Here is a 16,734-nt window from a genome sequence, read left to right as displayed (position 1 = left end):
TGTAGGGGCCTGGGGGGCACTGACCGTCTGTTCCCGCTGCTTTTCAGGATTTCCGCCTCTCCCTGGGGCAGAGAGATGGCTATAAAGCCCAAAGCGCTGCAGTTCAGCCCCTCACCCCTGACAGCTGCTGCTCCAGATGCAGGCTACGCCGGAGCTGAATATTCGCTAAGGATGCATCCTCCTGCCAAGAGGAGGTCTGAGGAGCAGTCGGGGGGCTCGCAGGCGGGCTGTGCTGTACGTGCACAGATGCTGTTTACATCAGCACCGTGTTGATAATTTCCCTTTTCAATGGATCTGCCCTGTTCTGCTCTTGGTGCCGTTCCGCTTGCCCCCGTCCCTCCTCCCTGCGCTTCACTCTGTGTCCTTCCACCAGGAACGCGCTGCTCCGTGGAAATAGCCTCAGCGTCTGTGCACGCACGCGTGTGTGTGCAATGCTCACACCCCCCATCCCTCGTGTTTGCTGCTCAGCCCTAACTCACCCCTGCGGACGCCGGTTTTGTTTTCTGCCTTCCCCGCTCAGCGCGCTGAAGAGCGCAGGGCTCCTTTGGGCACATGGCACGCCTGGGGCTGGGAGCGCGGGAAGGAGAGAGTGTGGGAAGAGGAGCGAGCGAGGAGCTTGGATCCGGCGCCGCTGGCTTCCCGTGCTTCCCATCAGCTGCAGCATCGCTTCGGATTGGATGTGGAGACAGCTGCCACCTCGCCGTGGTGGCTGGAGATGCCTTCTGCAGCGTTGCCCACCGAGGAGCCGGTCCCCAAAGCCACCCCCCCTGCAGCGATGCTTGTGGCCCTGCACCCACCCTGGAGATGCTCCTTCGCTGTCCTGCCGCCCTCTCCGCGCTGCTGCTTTTCTGCAGCCACGTCAGGCGTTTCCCTAGCACGGCCTTAGCCAGTTTGGGATCGGTTATGAAAGTGGAGGGGAGCAATGTCAGGAGTTCTTGACCCAGGTGTGTAGCGAGCTGGGGGCAAACGTGGAGGCTGTGGGGAGGCTCTGGCTTTGCCCCTGGATCACTCGGAGGTGGACAGAGCTGCCCTGCTGCTTGCAGGGCTGCCTGCTCTTTCACAGGGAGCTTGCAGGCTGGCAGCAAGCCTGGACTTGTTTTGGGATGGGGCGCTTTGCACGGAAACGCGGCTCTGAGGCTGGTGCCGCTCCTCTTGCACGAGGACATAAGGAGGCAAGGGGGGCACCGCCGGTGGGTCTGAGCCCCTTCCCCCTGCCCAGCCTGGGCTTCGTCTCCACCTGGCCGTGGGCAGGGCTGGGGAGGAGGCAGATGGGGAGCAAGCTGCGGGTCCGTGTCTGCGCTGCACCCCCAGCATCGCTTTTCTGCCTGGCTGGGCTTCTTGCACTCCCGGCACGCTTCGGGGAAGGGGGGGGGGACTTCAACACGTGAAGGAGAGCCTCCCTCTAATTATCAGGAGTGATGAAAGCCTCTTAGGCAAGAAGTGATGAGGGAAGAGTGCCTGACCGTGGGAAGGAGAGAGACGGCACAGATGGCATCATGCTGCCGAGCAACCTGCTCCTGCGCCGGGAACAGACAGCAGCGACACACGGACACGCTGCGGATACGGCCCCGGCCACGCTGCCCAGCCTGACCCGCAGCCGGGGAGCCCTGCTTCGGCTCCTGACCTGGGTTTTGGGCAGCCTTGCAGGGAGCTGGGGCCGTCAAATGGATGTGCCGAGGCCGGCAGGACCGAGGCAGGCTGGAAATGGGGTTTCGCTGGTTACTGGCACCCAGGCGCTGACTTGCTTGCCGCTTGACAGAGCCTTTGGCCAGCTGCAGGGTGCTGACCCCGACAGGCTGTAAATGCAGCAGAGATGCTGTGGAGCGAGACGTGCGGCGGTGAGTGCTCTTAGGGCAGCGTTTGATGTCCTTGTGGCAGATGGAGAACCTCGGCAGAAGGGAGAGTGTGAAAACCATCTCCGAGGATGGGGCTTTAGAAACGGCTTGGTTAAGTTAGAAGCAGCCGGGAAGGCTGAAGCAGGAGGGGGGAACCGTGCACCTCAGGGTGTATGTGGAGGATAACCTGAGATGCTTTAGGTCCTTTGGCAAGTGGAGACCAGCTGGGACCTGCAGTAGTTAAATGGCAAAGGAGACCCTCAGGTGAGAAGGGTCCTGAAATAGTCAAGATTTGGCTTTGGCCCTGAAGAACTGCAGAGCGGAGCTGCAGCTCTGGGGGTGGGGGTGCCCGGGGCAGGGCTGCGCCCGGTGCTTCCCCTGACTGCTTTGAGGTGCCTTGTGAGGTGGTGGAGAGGGGACGGAGGAGTCTTTTTGCAGACCTGGTAGCTGGAAAATCTCTCCTTTGTGGAGGGCCGATTTCACAGGAGGGTTGGTGGTTATGCCCCGGCATGTGGCTTGCAATTGCTTGGACCACGCTCCTCTCTGACATGATCTCTCTGTGGTTGCTCTACTTCCATAAGGATTAACCTGTGCTTTCCCTGCCCCGCTGCCTTCACATCATGGATTTGCCTGCCCACTGGTCACTGCTCGAGCCCTTGTTGGGAGGGCAGGAGCTGTCCTTTTGCTTTGTTTGTGTCCCCCGCTCCCCCTACCCTCTGCACCTCCCTCCATCAAAGCAACTAGAGATAGGAGGCTACGGCTCTGCTTTTAAGTTGAATTTCTGCAGCTGAAATAAAATTGCATATATTTGCATAAGGAGCATCCAATTAGCATATTTGTGGGTAAAGCTAAAAGGGCTGTTCATTTGGAAGTGAAAATGTGAGCGAAACATGGAAATGACTTCCAGCCCCCTTTGCAAGCAGCTTAATTAAATATTTCCTTAGTGTGTGCGTATGGATTTGGGAAGCTCTTGCTGTATATGTAATGGTGTGTGAAACCCCAGGGCGGGCAGGGAGCGGTGGCCTTGCAAAGCCCTAGGTGTGCATTTGCACCCTGAGCTGCCTGCTGCTGTGGCTCCCCCGTGCGCTGTCCCCGCACCTCCAAAGTGACAAGTCTGCCGGAGGGCGAGGGAATTGGCATGTCAGGCCGTGCCACCCGAGGATCTCCCTCTCCAGGAAGGTTTTCTTTCTGCCACCTTGCATGGTGATGCTGTGTTTTCCCTGTCGTTTCCCGGGGGATAGAGGCAGAGAGGTAGCTGTGATTTAGGAGCGGCATCAGGCTGGGCAGTGCTGCCTGCCTCCTGCCAGAGCTGTGTTCAGGGGAAGATCTTGCTTTTGTTTAAATATAATTGCTTTGGGCTTGATCCTGTTCATTCTCGGATCGGTGAGAGCAGGTATGAGCCTTCACAGAGAAAAACGGTGCTGCTTTTTTTTTTTTTTTTTTAAAGCCAGGTTGATTATTTTTCTTGCCTTCAACCTTATGCCTCAGCAGCTCTCCCACCTCCTCCTTGGGAGGGCAGCCTGGGCTGCACAGGACATGCCTGGTGCAGACCTGCCCTCTGAAGGCTCGCTGCATTTAGTGTGGGACCTCGCTGCTGCCCCGGGACAGTGTGATGGGGAGGGCTCAGCCCCTTCCACCATCCGCGCTGTCGTGAGGGCCTCGAAAGGGATCCCCTGTGCTTGCAAACAGGGATGTCTCATGGTGCTGGGAGGGCGTGCTTTTGGGGGGGGGTTAGCAAGGGGACAGGCTGATGGGGTGCTGCTCATATGCATGGTTGCACAAGGAGGGGACTCTCTGTGCCCCCTCCTGCTTGGGGGAAAAGCAGCAGGTCCCTGGGGCTGGTTTCTTTGGTCAGAGGGGTGCAGAGCAGAGCACGGGGCTCCCAGCATCCCCGGGTCTCTGAGCGCATCCTGCAGGAGAGGCATCGAGAGGGGGGTACAGGCAATCCCACCACACAAAGAGCCCGGAGAGGCTGGGGAGAGAGACGGAAACATCTCGGGCTGGAGGGAGGGGGTGGAAGCGCACACACGCACGCGCGGCTGTGGAGGGCTGAGGATGAGGGGGGCCAAGGGAGAGGGTCACACACAACCTATTGTGAGTGGCTGAAAAGCGCTACAGTCCCGAAATGTTAATCTGACCCAACCTTTCGCCAGTTATAATTTTCCTTTCAATGAGCGTGCATTAATCTGGTGCTTTCTTCCCTGTTCCCCCGCCGTGCAGAGCCCTTGTTCTGCCGCTTCTTGCTAAAATCGCCTTTCAGTGAACCCAAATAAAGCTCCCAAAGTCTGGAGCTCGGCCCCCACCCAGGAGCGGGGTGGGCAGGGTCAGCTTGCCAAACGGAGGAGGGAGCGTGGCCGCTCCGGCTGGGACACAAACCCTGCGGTGCGGGAAAGGCCGCTTCCCCTCGCCCTGCCGTGGGCAAAGCCCGGGGGTCCGGGGTTGTGCAGGCGTCTCCCCTCCCAGCCTGCCGGTGCGCAGCCCTCGCCCCATGCACGGGGGCTCCTTCCCACCCGGAGATGCGGGATCGCCGATGGATGCTGTCCTGCTGAAGCATCCCGAGGAGCGCCCCAGGGGACCCTGTCTCGCCGTTGCCCTAACGCTGCCCGCTTCTCTCTCTCCGCAGCTGCCTGTCCTGCGTGAACGGCTCCTTCCCCTGCCACTGGTGCAAGTACCGCCACATCTGCACCCACAACGCCGCCGACTGCTCCTTCCTGGAGGGACGCGTCAAGCTCTCCGAGGTAAGGTGATGTGAGCCAGCTCCCCTCTCCCGTCCCAGTCCTGTCACGACCCCCTGCCCTACGGGGAAGGGTTTAGAAGAGGGCAAACCGCTTTGGAAACCTTTCCCACTGCCTTGCCTGGGGTGCTGGGGCTGCCTGGGAAGCAGCGAGGGAAGAGTGGGAAGTGCCGGCGGGGAGAGGCTGTGTTGCTGTGCAAAGGCTGCTTAGGAAGCCGGGCGCAGCCAAGAGCACTTTAGGCTGAATGAAGGGAAAAACAAAGGCAGAGATGCTAAAGCGTTTTCTTTTGATGTTTTTGAAGGGAGCAAGCTTCAACTGTCATTGCAGAACAACTTGTTTTCAGAGAGGGGAAGGTTGAAATCCGTAAAACAAACTGTTTTGCTACACCTCACGCCTTCTTCGTCTCAAATGCTTTGCTAAGAAACATGTTCTTTTGCGGGGGTTCATCCTGGGCAGCATTTGTGCCACCCACCGGGGAAACCTGTCTTTGGCAGGGTGCTTGCAGGAGGTCCTGGCCTCCCCAGCCTGTGGTGGCATCGCTGGCTGCTCAGGTTGGGTCTGGAGGTCTGACAAGCAACAGCTGGCTCTACAGTAAATGCTGATTCAGGTCCTGAAGGGAGAGTTTCGGGAAGGAGAGTTTCTCCTCTGTCTCTGTCCTGGAAGGGGGCTCCAGCTGAACTTACCTGGGTTTCCAGTTGCCTGTGCAGGGGCCCAGCTGGAAGGGTCCTGCTGCCTGATGGCTGTTGCTGAGAGCAAAGCTGTATGCTGTCCTCATGGGAACAGCTCAAACGGATGTTGTCCTGGAGAAAGCGTTTGCCCAGATCACCTCAGATAAAGCGCGGTCTCTGAGCTCCAGCAGCGTTCATGTCTCAGCAGCCTCCCAGGCCAGAACTGGTCCCCAGGAGCAGAGGCAAATGAGAAAGGCTTGTCTCCACTTCACAGACCTTGTGTGAAGGCAAGCAACTGAGATGTCCCCCAAGGTCTTTGTCATCCTGACTGGCACAGAGAGGAAGCCTGCCTCTGCATCTCGCCACTCGGGAGGAGCAGTGTCTCTGAGTGAATCTCCATACCCTGTAATTTGTGTCTGCTGAGGTCTGCACTCATCCTCGGTGAGGACCTGTTGGCTGGTGGGTGTCCTTCTGGCTCAAGGCTGTTGTCTTCCCTGTGTCCCCCTGCTTCCATGCTGGGCTGAGAGCACATGTGGAGTCAGACAAATCCCTCTGCAGCTGAGGCACCCCAATTAATTTTTTCTCCTTCCTCCCCCACTGCCTCTCTTTTCACTCAAAGAGCTCTCTCACAACAGACAATGGGAGAGCTGGGCCATTACTCAACCACTGCCCAGCCACCAGCAGCACCATCGCTTTTGTGCCAGGGATGGGATGGATGGAGGAGCATCTTCCCATGCATTGGGGCTGAGCCCTGTATGGCTTCCCTGCTCCCTTTGGGTGCACCTGACATCCAGCCAAGGTTGACCCACCACATCCCTGTGGAAAGCCGGAGCACCTGGTCCTGCTGCCTCTCCAGGGGAGCTGCTGTGCCTGTGGAGGAACGTTTGAGCTTTGCAACCTGCAAAGACAGCTGCTTGGGTTTCATACTTGGGTCCTCCACAGTTTGGAGCCTCCAAGGACTTCAGGAGTGGATGGACTTGCAGAAGATGGTGGTGTCCCTGCATGGGGCCACGCTGGGCTCTCGTCGTGATCCTTACTCCAAGCACGGAGCTGAGTGAAGCTGCTTCTCAGCCAAGTGCATCGGGAGAGCTGGGAAAGCCCAACCCTCGCTCCCGCGTGTGGGCAGGTGGGGTTGGTGCTTGCCGTTTCTGCACGGCAGCAGGCGAGCGCTGGGAGCGAGACTCCGCTTGTCAAAGAGCCCTTCCTGCCCCCGCGCCGCTGGTGAGCCGGCAGCCGCCTGGGCTGTGCCGCAGCCCCTCTGCCATCCTCTGGGATGGCACAGCCGTGGCTGTGCACCGCACCTTCCACCAAACGGCCAAACTCCCGGCGCTGGCGCTGTCCCTCACCGTCCCTCCCTCCCTGGAGGTATCATCCAAGTGCAAGGGGGCTGCACCGTGCTCACGGGTGCTCGGGCTTGTCTGGCACGAGCCAGAACGAACCCAGCCTGGTGGACTCACACAAGGCGGGGATTCGGTAACGTGAGAAGATCAGAAAAAGCTGTTTTCTCCTAGCTTGTGCCGTGAAGAAATCCGGCGAGGGACTGGCCTGTCCCAGGCATCCCAGAAGCCTGCTCTTGAGGTTGCGCTTCCAGCCGGCCCTGGCGGTGCTTCTGCAAACGTGACACGTGGTGTCCAAACCGCTGGAGCCTGGCAGCGCTCGTCTGCCCATTCCCCTCGCTGAGGGCATGGGGAGGCTGCTGGGCTCTTCCCCCTTCCTTGCCAGGCGAACCCAAAAGCATCTGACTGTACCCCCCAGGGCTGTTGTCTTTGGGACGCGTGCAGCTCTCCCACGGACCAACTGCTTGGGAACTTGTGTCACTCCTGAGCACGGGCAGGCTGTCCCCCGGCAGACCTTTTGGCCACACTGGGACCTGGACCGGTGCCTGGCTTGAGGTTTGGAGCGCCTGGCTCAGCCTGTTTGCACATCGGTGTGGCCTCAGCAGTTCCTGGCAGGAATGGTGAGACACCCTCAGACCGGCCGCTGCTGGGGGCTGCGTGTCCGGGCTGGGATGAGACATCTCATCGCCATCCCGGTCCCCAGCAGGGTGGTGTGGCGGGTGGGGGGACTCGGTGCCAGCCCGTGGCACCACTGGGCAAGTTAATGGTAGACGTCCATCCCCGTCCTCTCTGTGGGAGGATGTCTAACTGGGAGGGTTATTTTAAGCAGGATTTGGTCTGTCTGTGTTGGCTGGAGCGTGGTGGGCACTGGTCAGGAGAGGCAGGGACAGGGGTTAACAGCAGCGCTTTACTCCGTCTCTGCTGGTTCCCACGGGTGGTTCACCACAGTTTCCTGGGTGGAAAAGTGGCTGTTTTGTAGGAAAACGCAAAGAGTGACCCATAACACTCTGTACTGGGCATGCCAGGGATGTTCGCCTGAATTTCTGGGGCTGGCAGAGCATGAACGGGGTGTGGGTAGGGGCCACCCCTCATGGAAACATGCCTGGGAACGGTGGCAGCAGGAAGGATGTCCCTGCCTGCTGGCTGCGGTGGCTTTGAAGCCTGGGCTTGGAGATTGCCCTCCTCTGTGGCTTGCTCTGGGGTGCAGGGCTAGGGAAGCGGTGATGAAGCAGGACAGGCTGCTGTTTGCTTTTCCCCACTTATGGTGCCCAGCAGTGGCCGTGGGGTGATCAGTGATGGACGCTGGAGTCCCCCATCCTAAAAAGCTGCTCTTCTGTGACAGTGTCTGCTGCCTGCTGATGCAGAGCTGCTGCCGAGAGTGAAACACTCCTGAGCTGCGGGGACCAAGTGTGTTTGTTCAGCCTAAGCAGGTTCAGCTTGTGTTTTTTCTTCGTTCCCCCACCAGTGGGAATGGCCGAGGGCTTTGTGAGGGAACCTCAAAGCCAGGGTCAAGCCCAGCCTCAGACTGCCTTCATCCCCATCTCTGCTGACGGCACAGCCTTGCAGCTGGAGCTGCCAGCTGCCAGAGAAATCCAAACCGCAGCATTTGCTGCGCGACGAAAGCTCTTACCTCTCCAAGCAAACCTGGACACCCTTGTCATGTTCTCATCCAGCTAGAAAAACGGTTTTAATGGAGAAAATCCAAGTTGTGCAATGTTTGGGAATGCGTGTGTGTCTGGGTCTTGCTTTTCTGTTCGTCCCATCCGTTCGTAGCTCGCTGCTCCTGGAAGCCGGGGCGGGAGGCAGGCGGGGGGGGGGGGGCTGTTTTTGGCAGGACAGGGAGCTCCATGGGCTGTGCAGAGCATTCCCAAGGGATGTTAAGTGCCAGGCAATGCTGGGCTGAGTTTTGTCAGCGGTCGGAATTGCTCGGAGGGGAAATGAGTTGTCCTAGTGCCCCCACCCCTCCGGGCACCCTGGGCGCCCACCAGCACCAGGTGCTTCCTGTTGGGCGCAGGCTGACATTTTTGCTGGATGAGACACTTCTGCCGGCAGATGCGGAGCATGTGACGTCGCGGGGTGGGTTTGGGGGGGCTCAAAACCTCGAGTCAGCAAAAAGAGCCCGCCTGCCTGCGCGGGGAGAGGGACGCACGTGCCCGCCGTGCTCTGTGGGCACCCGTCTTGCGACCGTCCGTGGTGAGCCTCGCTGGCGCGGCGTGGACTTACCCACCGCCCCGAAGAATGAAGAGGTGGAGGTGTTTGGAAAGCAAGCCGGGAGCTAATCCTCGCCCCGCAGGGAAGCTGTGTACCACCTGTGGGGTCCCCCTGCAATGTGGAGGGGGATCAAGCAGGCGGGGACTTCTCCCTCTGTCAGCAATTCTGAGCCGGGAGCCGGTGGGGAGCAACCGCCTTGCAGCGGCGGGGGCCACTCATTATAAATGGCAGCAGACGTGCGGGGTCTCCCCGCTGTGAGCCTTGAGCTGATTCTGAAAGCGGGGGAACTGAAGCCCCCCTTTGCAGAGGGGCAGCCGTGATACAGAGCAAGGAGGTGGCAGGGCAGTGCCGAGGGTCCCCAGACTGTCCCAGCCCCAGCCCCATCTCCAGGTTGGGGCTGGCACTGCTGTTCCTCTCTGCTTTCATTCTGTTTAGCATGTTTTGGGGATAAATAATTTCTTCCCTTAAAAACTGCGCTTTTGGGGAATGCAGGCCTGCGAAGAACAGGAAACTTAGAGTTTTCTGTCAATATTTGCTAAATGAAACCATTTTTTTCATTTCTCTGCATTGTTTGAAAGTTAGATTAATCCTACTGCTGAGATAAAGCCCTGTGCTGTGCAGGGTCCGGCCCGGCTCGCTGCGGGGTGGCAGGAGGCAGCTGGGCAGCATTGGCCACGCGTGGCTGTCGGCAGCCTGGCGAGAGCAGCGGGGCAGCTGTGTCCACCCCCGGCGCTGCTGTTGCCGTTTCTGTTTTCGGAGCAGCTCGTTTCAGCACACGTTATTCCCTAGTCGCTGCCGTAGGTGCGAGACCTCCGCCTGGCTCAGCAAAGCCGGCGTGGGATTGCATCAGGCTGTTGTTGCCGAAGTGGCACCCGTCGGTGCTGTGGAGCTGTTTTGCTGCCTGAGCTCATTTATTTTTGCTCCCTCCTGCTCCCCTGTGCTTTGCGCACAAGGCTCCCCGGCTCCCCTGGAGCGGCTGGGAGCCTGTGGCTATTAAAAGTCGAGTGCTTTACCCTCCCGACGGCTCCTTCCCCGTGGAGTGCAGGGGGCTGGCAGGGTGGTGCCGAGCCCCTTACCCTTGCCCCAGCATCCCCTGGCCAGAGGCACCGTCTTCTGGGCAGCCTGCAACTGGGCTGTTTGGGGTGATGCTGCTTCGAGCTGGCTGCGGATAGAAGAAGCAGCAGCAGCAGGATTTGCTGCAGAGCAGGTTCTCTGCAAAACTGCAGAAGGATGTTGCAACGTCAGCGGGGAGAAAGGCTTTTCTGTCCACTTGGGAAGGAAGGGGGATGGAGTCTGTAAGGGAGACAGAAGGGCTGAGAGGGTAGCCTGACAACGCACCGCCCAGTGGGTGTTAACTCTGAAACCTACTGACTGCATCGATGGCATAAAAGCCCATCTTGTTACCAGTCATTTCGCCGAAACATGTGCTGCTGTTGCAGTGCCAGGTTGCAGGTCTCATAGCTGAATCCTCTCCCCACCTCCCGGCTGGATCAATCCGAGCTGTGGAAAACACCCCACTGCCCTGCCACCAGATTCCTCTGTGCTCTCCTTTTCTGTCTTCAGGGCTTTGGTCAAAGCAGCTATGAGATGCTGGTTTGGGGTTGGCTGCACATAAGGATTTACTCAAGTGTGTGCTCAGGGTGGTATTTTTGCAGTGTGTTGCCCAGCCTGCCAGCCAAGTGGGGCGTCACAGGGGTGCTGGGGGAGGCTGCGTGGTATTCCCCTCTCATCGGCCGCCCCTTGTTCCCCTTGCAGGACTGTCCCCAGATCCTGCCCTCTACCCAGATCTACATCCCCGTGGGCGTGGTGAAACCCATCACCCTGACGGCCAAGAACCTGCCCCAGCCGCAGTCCGGCCAGCGCAACTACGAGTGCATCTTCCACATCCCCGGCAGTACCACCCGTGTCACCGCCCTACGCTTCAACAGCACCAGCATCCAGTGCCAGAACACCTCGGTGAGTGCACGGCTCGCCTCGGCGCGGGCTTCGTTTGTGGGCTGCTCGTTCCTGCCCTGCTCCGGGACCTTCCCGGATCGTTGCGTGGATGGGTTTGCTCTCCTGCGGGCAGGTAACGGGGGTTTCTGGTGCTTGTGGGGTGCGAGGTGGGCTCCCCCCCGCATCCCCCAGGGGCACAGGGAGGCTGCTGCTCGGGGTCGTTCCGGATAGGATCAACGCCAGAGCCTCCCCAGGGGAGCCGCCAGGCTTTAGGAGCACTTCCAAGGAAATTGGCTTTGGAAAGCTGAAGAAAGTTGCCTGGGCCGGAGCCAGCTGGCCCGGACGTGCCGGATCCTTGCCTCCCCCTTCTCTCTGCCTGCTCTTGCTTCCCCCGACACCAAGCCATCCCACTTTACAGGCAGGATCCAGCTAACACCTTCTCCGTGTCCCGCTGCGCGCACGCTCCCCCGCGTGCAGCCGTCCCCGCCAGCCCCACCAGCGCTTCCCCTCCTCCCTGGCTCCGACCGGCAGCTACCTCATCCCCCGGCCCCCTGCCCGTCCTCCATCCCGGCCCTGCTGGTGCGTCGCTCCCTACCTCCCTGTCCTTGCTCCCTGCAGCTCTTGTCACTTAAGCTCTCTCCTGCAGGCAGCTCTGCCTGCTCTGTCCTCTCCGGTTGCCTTACCCCTGAGCGAGAGGGTGTTTTGCGGCCCCTCGGTGAGCTGCGTGTGTCCCTCGCTGCGCAGCGATCCTGTGCAGGGAGCACCAAGCCCACGAGCAAACCCACGCAGGGTGTTAATAGCCCCCCCGGGAGCTGGTGTTGCTCAGCTCCTCGGCTGCCCCGCTGGGCTCTGCGCTGACCTGCCCTCATCCGCAAGGAGCCGGCCCCTCCCTTCTCCCTCCCGTTTAATCCTTTTAAAATTTGTTTTCCATCACTCACGCTGTGAAAGCTCATTTGCAGCCTAACACCAGCACTGCTCCCTGCTCCCTTGTCCTTTGGTGGCGTGAGTGACATTTAGAGGCTGAAGATGAGCCCTGGCTCCCTCCCTCCTCCTGTGCTCCCGGGGCTGCGGAGCCTTTGGGCAGGAGGAGCATCCCGAGTTGCCCATCTCCTGCCCTGGGCAGCAGTGCCGGGGGGAATGCCGTGCTGCCGGGGCTCTTTCTCAGCGACACGCAGTTTGCGAGGAGCAGAAAATGCTCCCCGTCCTGAGGTGCCGGCTGGAAATGTTGTTGGTGGGTCTGTGCTTGCCCTGGAGGCGAATGCAGGCAGCGGCACAAGTGCAAGCTCCAGGGAGCAGCGGGACCAGAGCGGTGTCTGCAGGGTTCTGCTGCAAGAAGCCATTAGCGAGGCGGCTTAAGCAAAGGTTTGTTGTCTTGCTGCTGTGTTTGGGAAAAAAAAGAAGCCAGGTGGAGCACTGCCCAGTGGAGCTGGCTTGGCTGCTCATCCCTGGTGTTGATCGTGACCTTCAGCAGCGCTTCGTCATGCAGATCTGCCCCTGCACCCGGTCTTGCCTGTCGCCTGCTTGACTTGGTGTTAGTGCTTCAAAAGGAACATGATGGATGTGTGCGTGAAGACATCACGGTAGTGGGGGTCCCTTCTCTGGGGTCTCGTTGCTGCTGATAGCTGAGCTTGGCTGCTCTGTCTCCATCGCAGCCACATGGGAGGTTTCTCGGGGGTCGGCCAAGCCACTCTTGTCCTGGCAGAAGGCCGATTATGTCAGGTACCTGCTTGGCGATCCGAGGGCTGTTCTGCAATGTGTCCATGCTGGCCCCACTGCCGGAGCACCTGTGGCTGGAAACGGGCTGGAGGAACCATTGCCCCGTTGCAGAGTGTGGGAGAAACGTGGCCTCTTTGTCCCAAAGAGAGAGCCCAGCCTGCAAGGATCCCAGCCGGGTGCAGAACTGCATCAGCAGCCGGGAGCCGAAACCGTGTCTGCTTGGGGCATGGGAAGTCCATGGGGGAAGTGGATGTTGGCTCGCAGACCTTCATCCCTTGCAGTGATTTGCTGGTCCCCAGCTTTGCAGGGACATCTTGTGAGCCCCTGCCTGGCCAGAGCCCCTCGGCCAGCCCAGCCTCCTGCCAGGTCTCCTCTGCCTGCAGCTGGCAGAGCCGGCAGCTCCCTCTTGCCCAATTCTTCAGCGTGTGGTTTGGCTTAGCTCCTTCAAAAGCAGTTTGGGACAGTGTGTGCTGCAGGATGGTCCCTATAGAGAAGTGCCGTGGCTGCATGGTGCTGGCAGCAGCAGGCTGATGGCTCCTGTGGGGTGTCGGGGGAGAGGTGTCTGCGCCAGAGCAGAGCCTTTACCTAACGGAGGTGGAGCTTGGAGAGGGGGTCTGAATCATTTGGACTCATTTCTCCCCAGTATGTTTCAATTTGGACAGCAGGAGGGAGAGGCAGAAGTAAAAACCACTGCCTGCGTTTCCCAAGGGGTGCCGTGGCTGCCAGCACTGGTGTCATGAGCTGCACGGCCTCTGCAGCTCTTCTCCAGAGGGATAGGACGGCTTGAGGTGTGCCTGCCCGCCCTATGGTCCCCATGCAGAGCTGAGGTGACCAACACCTTCTCCTGGGCTGGCAGTGGTGGATGTTTGACTTGAAAATTGCCAGGGATGCCCCGAAAACAAAGCAAATTGGCCAGAGAGCACGTGGGGAGGCATTGCAGTCTGTGTGGGTGTGAAAGCGGACGGCAGCAGCTCCGTGGGGCCGCGGTCTCAAGCAGGAGACGTGGCTTTCAGGCGCAGGGTGACTTCACAGACGGAAGAAGAGAGTTTTGGCTTCAAAGAAGCTGTCTTGCTTTCAGGGTCTGCTTGCCTGCTTTAACGCTTGAGGGCATTTAGCCAGGCTGCTTTATGGTGTGGAGAATTCAGATTCACACTTCCATGATGCTTGTCTCCTCCTGGTCTTTTTTTGCAGTCCGTCTGGCTGGTTGATAGCACTTCAGGCTCCTGCACAGTCACCCACCCATGACCCACTGGGTTCTTCCATTGTGATTCATCCTTTGGATTAGGATTTTGGGTCTTGCCTGGTGTGGAGGACACTGGGGAGTGAAGAAATAGGGAAAGGATGACATCCTACCAGCCAGCAAGTGAGGAATGGATGTCCTCCCCTTGGGAAGGCATTTAAGCACACTTTGTTTCCAGGAGTTCAATGGAATCTAAACAAGAGGTTAATTACTCTGTGGAATTAGGGATGCTTTCCTGAATCACGAGTGAATGGAAGGGATAATAAGTCAAGCCCGTTTAAAACTCTTTGTCTTTTGTTTAGTTTTAGTGCTTGTCAAACTCCAATGACTTGTTAGCACTTTGAAGAAAGGACATCTTGGTTAAATATTCAGCAGTCCATTCATTAAGGTTTGAGTGTCGACTATAAACATCATCTGAGACACCCAATAGATCTTCAGCAAACTCAAAGGAGACCAGGCCTGGTGTTCCCCACGCATCCCAGGGCAAAAACCAAGCAGGAAAAACCCTTTTCTGCCTCCTCACTTTGGTCTCTTTCTGCTCTTCAAAAGGAAAGCAACCCTAAAGGTTTTCCACACGGTTTGTAAAGAAACAAAAAGGAAAGACAAGCCTAACCAAGAAAATTAAATTATTTGCCAGTAAACTACTTTTTTGTTAATTGGTGACTTTTACTCTTCTGGAGGCAGACATTTCCAGGCTTGCGTCTTGCGGTGGAGGATGGAGAAATGGTCATCTGTCTTAATGTGTGCAGGTAATGCCACTGAGTTTCGTTTTCCAAACATCCCTGCCTTTGCCTGTTCTTTCCCATCTGCCATCTGTTAACAGGGCTCATTCTTCTGATTGCTGCAAAAAATAAACAATTTTGCTGTTGGAAAGTACCACAGTCCCGAATCTGCCCTACTGCTTGTAACATTGGACTTCATCTGATTTAGTCCTGGCCTTGGCAAAATGGCTACAGGTGTTTCTCGCTGCCAAGGATTTGGCTTTTTCTCTCCAGAATGTTCCTCTTAAGGCTGAAATAGCCCCAGAGCTGCCCTTTCCCTTTAAATGTAAAAATAGGAAGAACCTCTGATCTCCTTTCCACAAGCATTTGAGTTTGTCGTCTCAGCACTTTAAATTAAGCCTCACGCCTCAATTATTTCCCTTTCCTTTTAACCAGAGTCCCGTGTGGTGAGGAGCAGCTGTGTCACCTCCCTGCCTCCCTTTTGGCTCCTTCCTCGCTGGTCCTGCTGGCACGGGCAGCCCACCCTGCCCACCCATTTGGCTGTGGCTCTGGAGGTCTCTCCCCTCCGGCCGGGCTCGGGTCGGGATGTTCACCCAGGAGCGGCTTATTCCCGTGACAAAGCGATGTGGGTGCAGAGCAAGCTGGGCTGGTGGGGTGGGCACCCGAGTGGTACCCAGCACAGATGCTGAGGCGCCCAGCGCCAGGCGTGGGTGCTGGGAAGGCAGACAGGACCTGGTAGATTTACATTTTCCGGGTATTATTTTATTGCGGTGGAGCCTGGGTGTTGCTCTGACATATTCCCAGGGTCTCGGGTTCTCACTTACACCCTGCCGAATTTTGGGCAGGAGGAATCCAGGTGAAGGAAGTTGTGTGTGATGGGGGAGGAAAGGAGGAGATTTATGTGAAAAGAGCAAAAGGAGATCCAGAATCAGAGGCCAAGCGTTACCGTCAAGTTGTGCTGTTGTGTGGCTGATGGTATTTTACTAGGCCTAGAGTATATTTATAGAGGAACATAAATCATACACACATGCCCTGTTCTGAGCACCGCACACCTCCGGTATACGTATCTCTAATTAACCAGCCATGGAGAGGGAAACAGGATCGGAGCCCACAACCCCAGCACCGTTCGCCAACAAAGCTGTGCTCTCCGTCCTAGCGGTGCCTACATTTATCTTTCCTGCAGCAGTGTTTAAAGTGAAAAGGGAGTATCAGGAGAGTTTGATAGGATCCAATTAAATTCCAGCAGATAAAATAATGATGAATTGCAGTTGAGCCCTGGCGAGACGCGATGTACATTACTGCCGTCCCCGTAGTGCAGGGAAGAAGTTGAGGTCATCAACTACAGAAAAATAGGACACAGCTGCAGCCCAAGCGCTCCTCCAGAAATGCAGCCCAGGGGGGCGGTGCACGTGGGAGGGAAGGGGCTTGCAAGGGAAATTTGGATGTGAGGGTTTGCTCGCAGAGGAGCAGCCCCTCCGCTGCCTTCCTCGAGGCTGGGTTGTGCAGGTTGCGGCTGGCGTGGGAAGGATGCCCCGTGGCAAGGGGCTGCCCTGCCTCATCTGGGCTGGGAAGGGCTAGTGCCTTGGCTAGTTGGCACGGCGCTTGCAGGAGCATCCTGAAGTGCATCTCAGTGCAGCCTGCCCCCACATTTGGGCTACCCCCTCGCTGGCTGTGGCTCTGTCCTGTGGGAGTGCGGCTCCCTGGAGGCACCTTTTTGGAGCGCTGAATCCCTCACCCCAAGGGGAGCTGCCCAGCTCTCGGTGCCCGTCGCTGCTAGCTGGTGGGTGAGCAGTGGGCTTGCTAGGACCAAATGTGAGACCCTCAGGGGAGGTGGCACCCACAGCCCTCACAGTGTGCTGGGCTGGTGGGCATCCTCCGCATGGGGATGGGGCGAGCGTGAGAATCGGAGACATGAGAAGCACATGAGGTTGTTGGCTGTTACTTGGGAAGATGCCTGAGATAAGTTTTGGGTGAAGAGCCTCAAGAAAGGCTTAGTGAGGAGTCCTCTTGCCTGAACCACATCCCTGCAGAAGGAGACCTTGCTGAGAATAGCTGTATGCGGGTTGGTGGGACTGGCGTTTCATCTGTCAGCCCTTCCACGCTTGCCTTGTAGGCTCTTCCCGAGAGGGACGGAAAGGCTGGCCCGGTTAGTTAAGGAGCCAAGCAGCTCACATTTCTGTTGCTGACTCACTCGATGACATCTTTTCTCCCATCCCCTTCTGCGGACTGTGCCGTGTGAGAATGCTCACTCTTTTGGGTGCTGCTGGTTTGCTCTGAGGGCTTGTGCCTGTCATTTTTTGCTCCTAGAGCAAATGTCCCTTTCCCATAACTCGGC

At 58.0% G+C, this 16,734-nt stretch overlaps 1 protein-coding gene across 6 annotated transcripts in view; it reads left to right on the top strand.

The window, feature by feature from the left end:
* Positions 1 to 16,734, top strand: part of PLXNA1 (plexin A1) — a 121,137-nt gene that overhangs the window by 63,752 nt on the left and 40,651 nt on the right. For all 6 annotated transcript variants that reach the window (XM_075053145.1, XM_075053143.1, XM_075053144.1 and 3 more), the window contains exons 9-10: positions 4,459 to 4,573; positions 10,542 to 10,742. In XM_075053145.1, coding sequence (XP_074909246.1) covers positions 4,459 to 4,573; positions 10,542 to 10,742 — 316 coding nt within the window. The remainder of the gene's footprint in view (positions 1 to 4,458; positions 4,574 to 10,541; positions 10,743 to 16,734) is intronic.

Source organism: Buteo buteo, chromosome 21 (genome assembly GCF_964188355.1).
Source record: "Buteo buteo chromosome 21, bButBut1.hap1.1, whole genome shotgun sequence".
NCBI lineage: Eukaryota > Metazoa > Chordata > Aves > Accipitriformes > Accipitridae > Buteo > Buteo buteo.
Note: the sequence above shows the minus strand (reverse complement) of the source record. Positions and strands in the feature narration are given on the sequence as shown.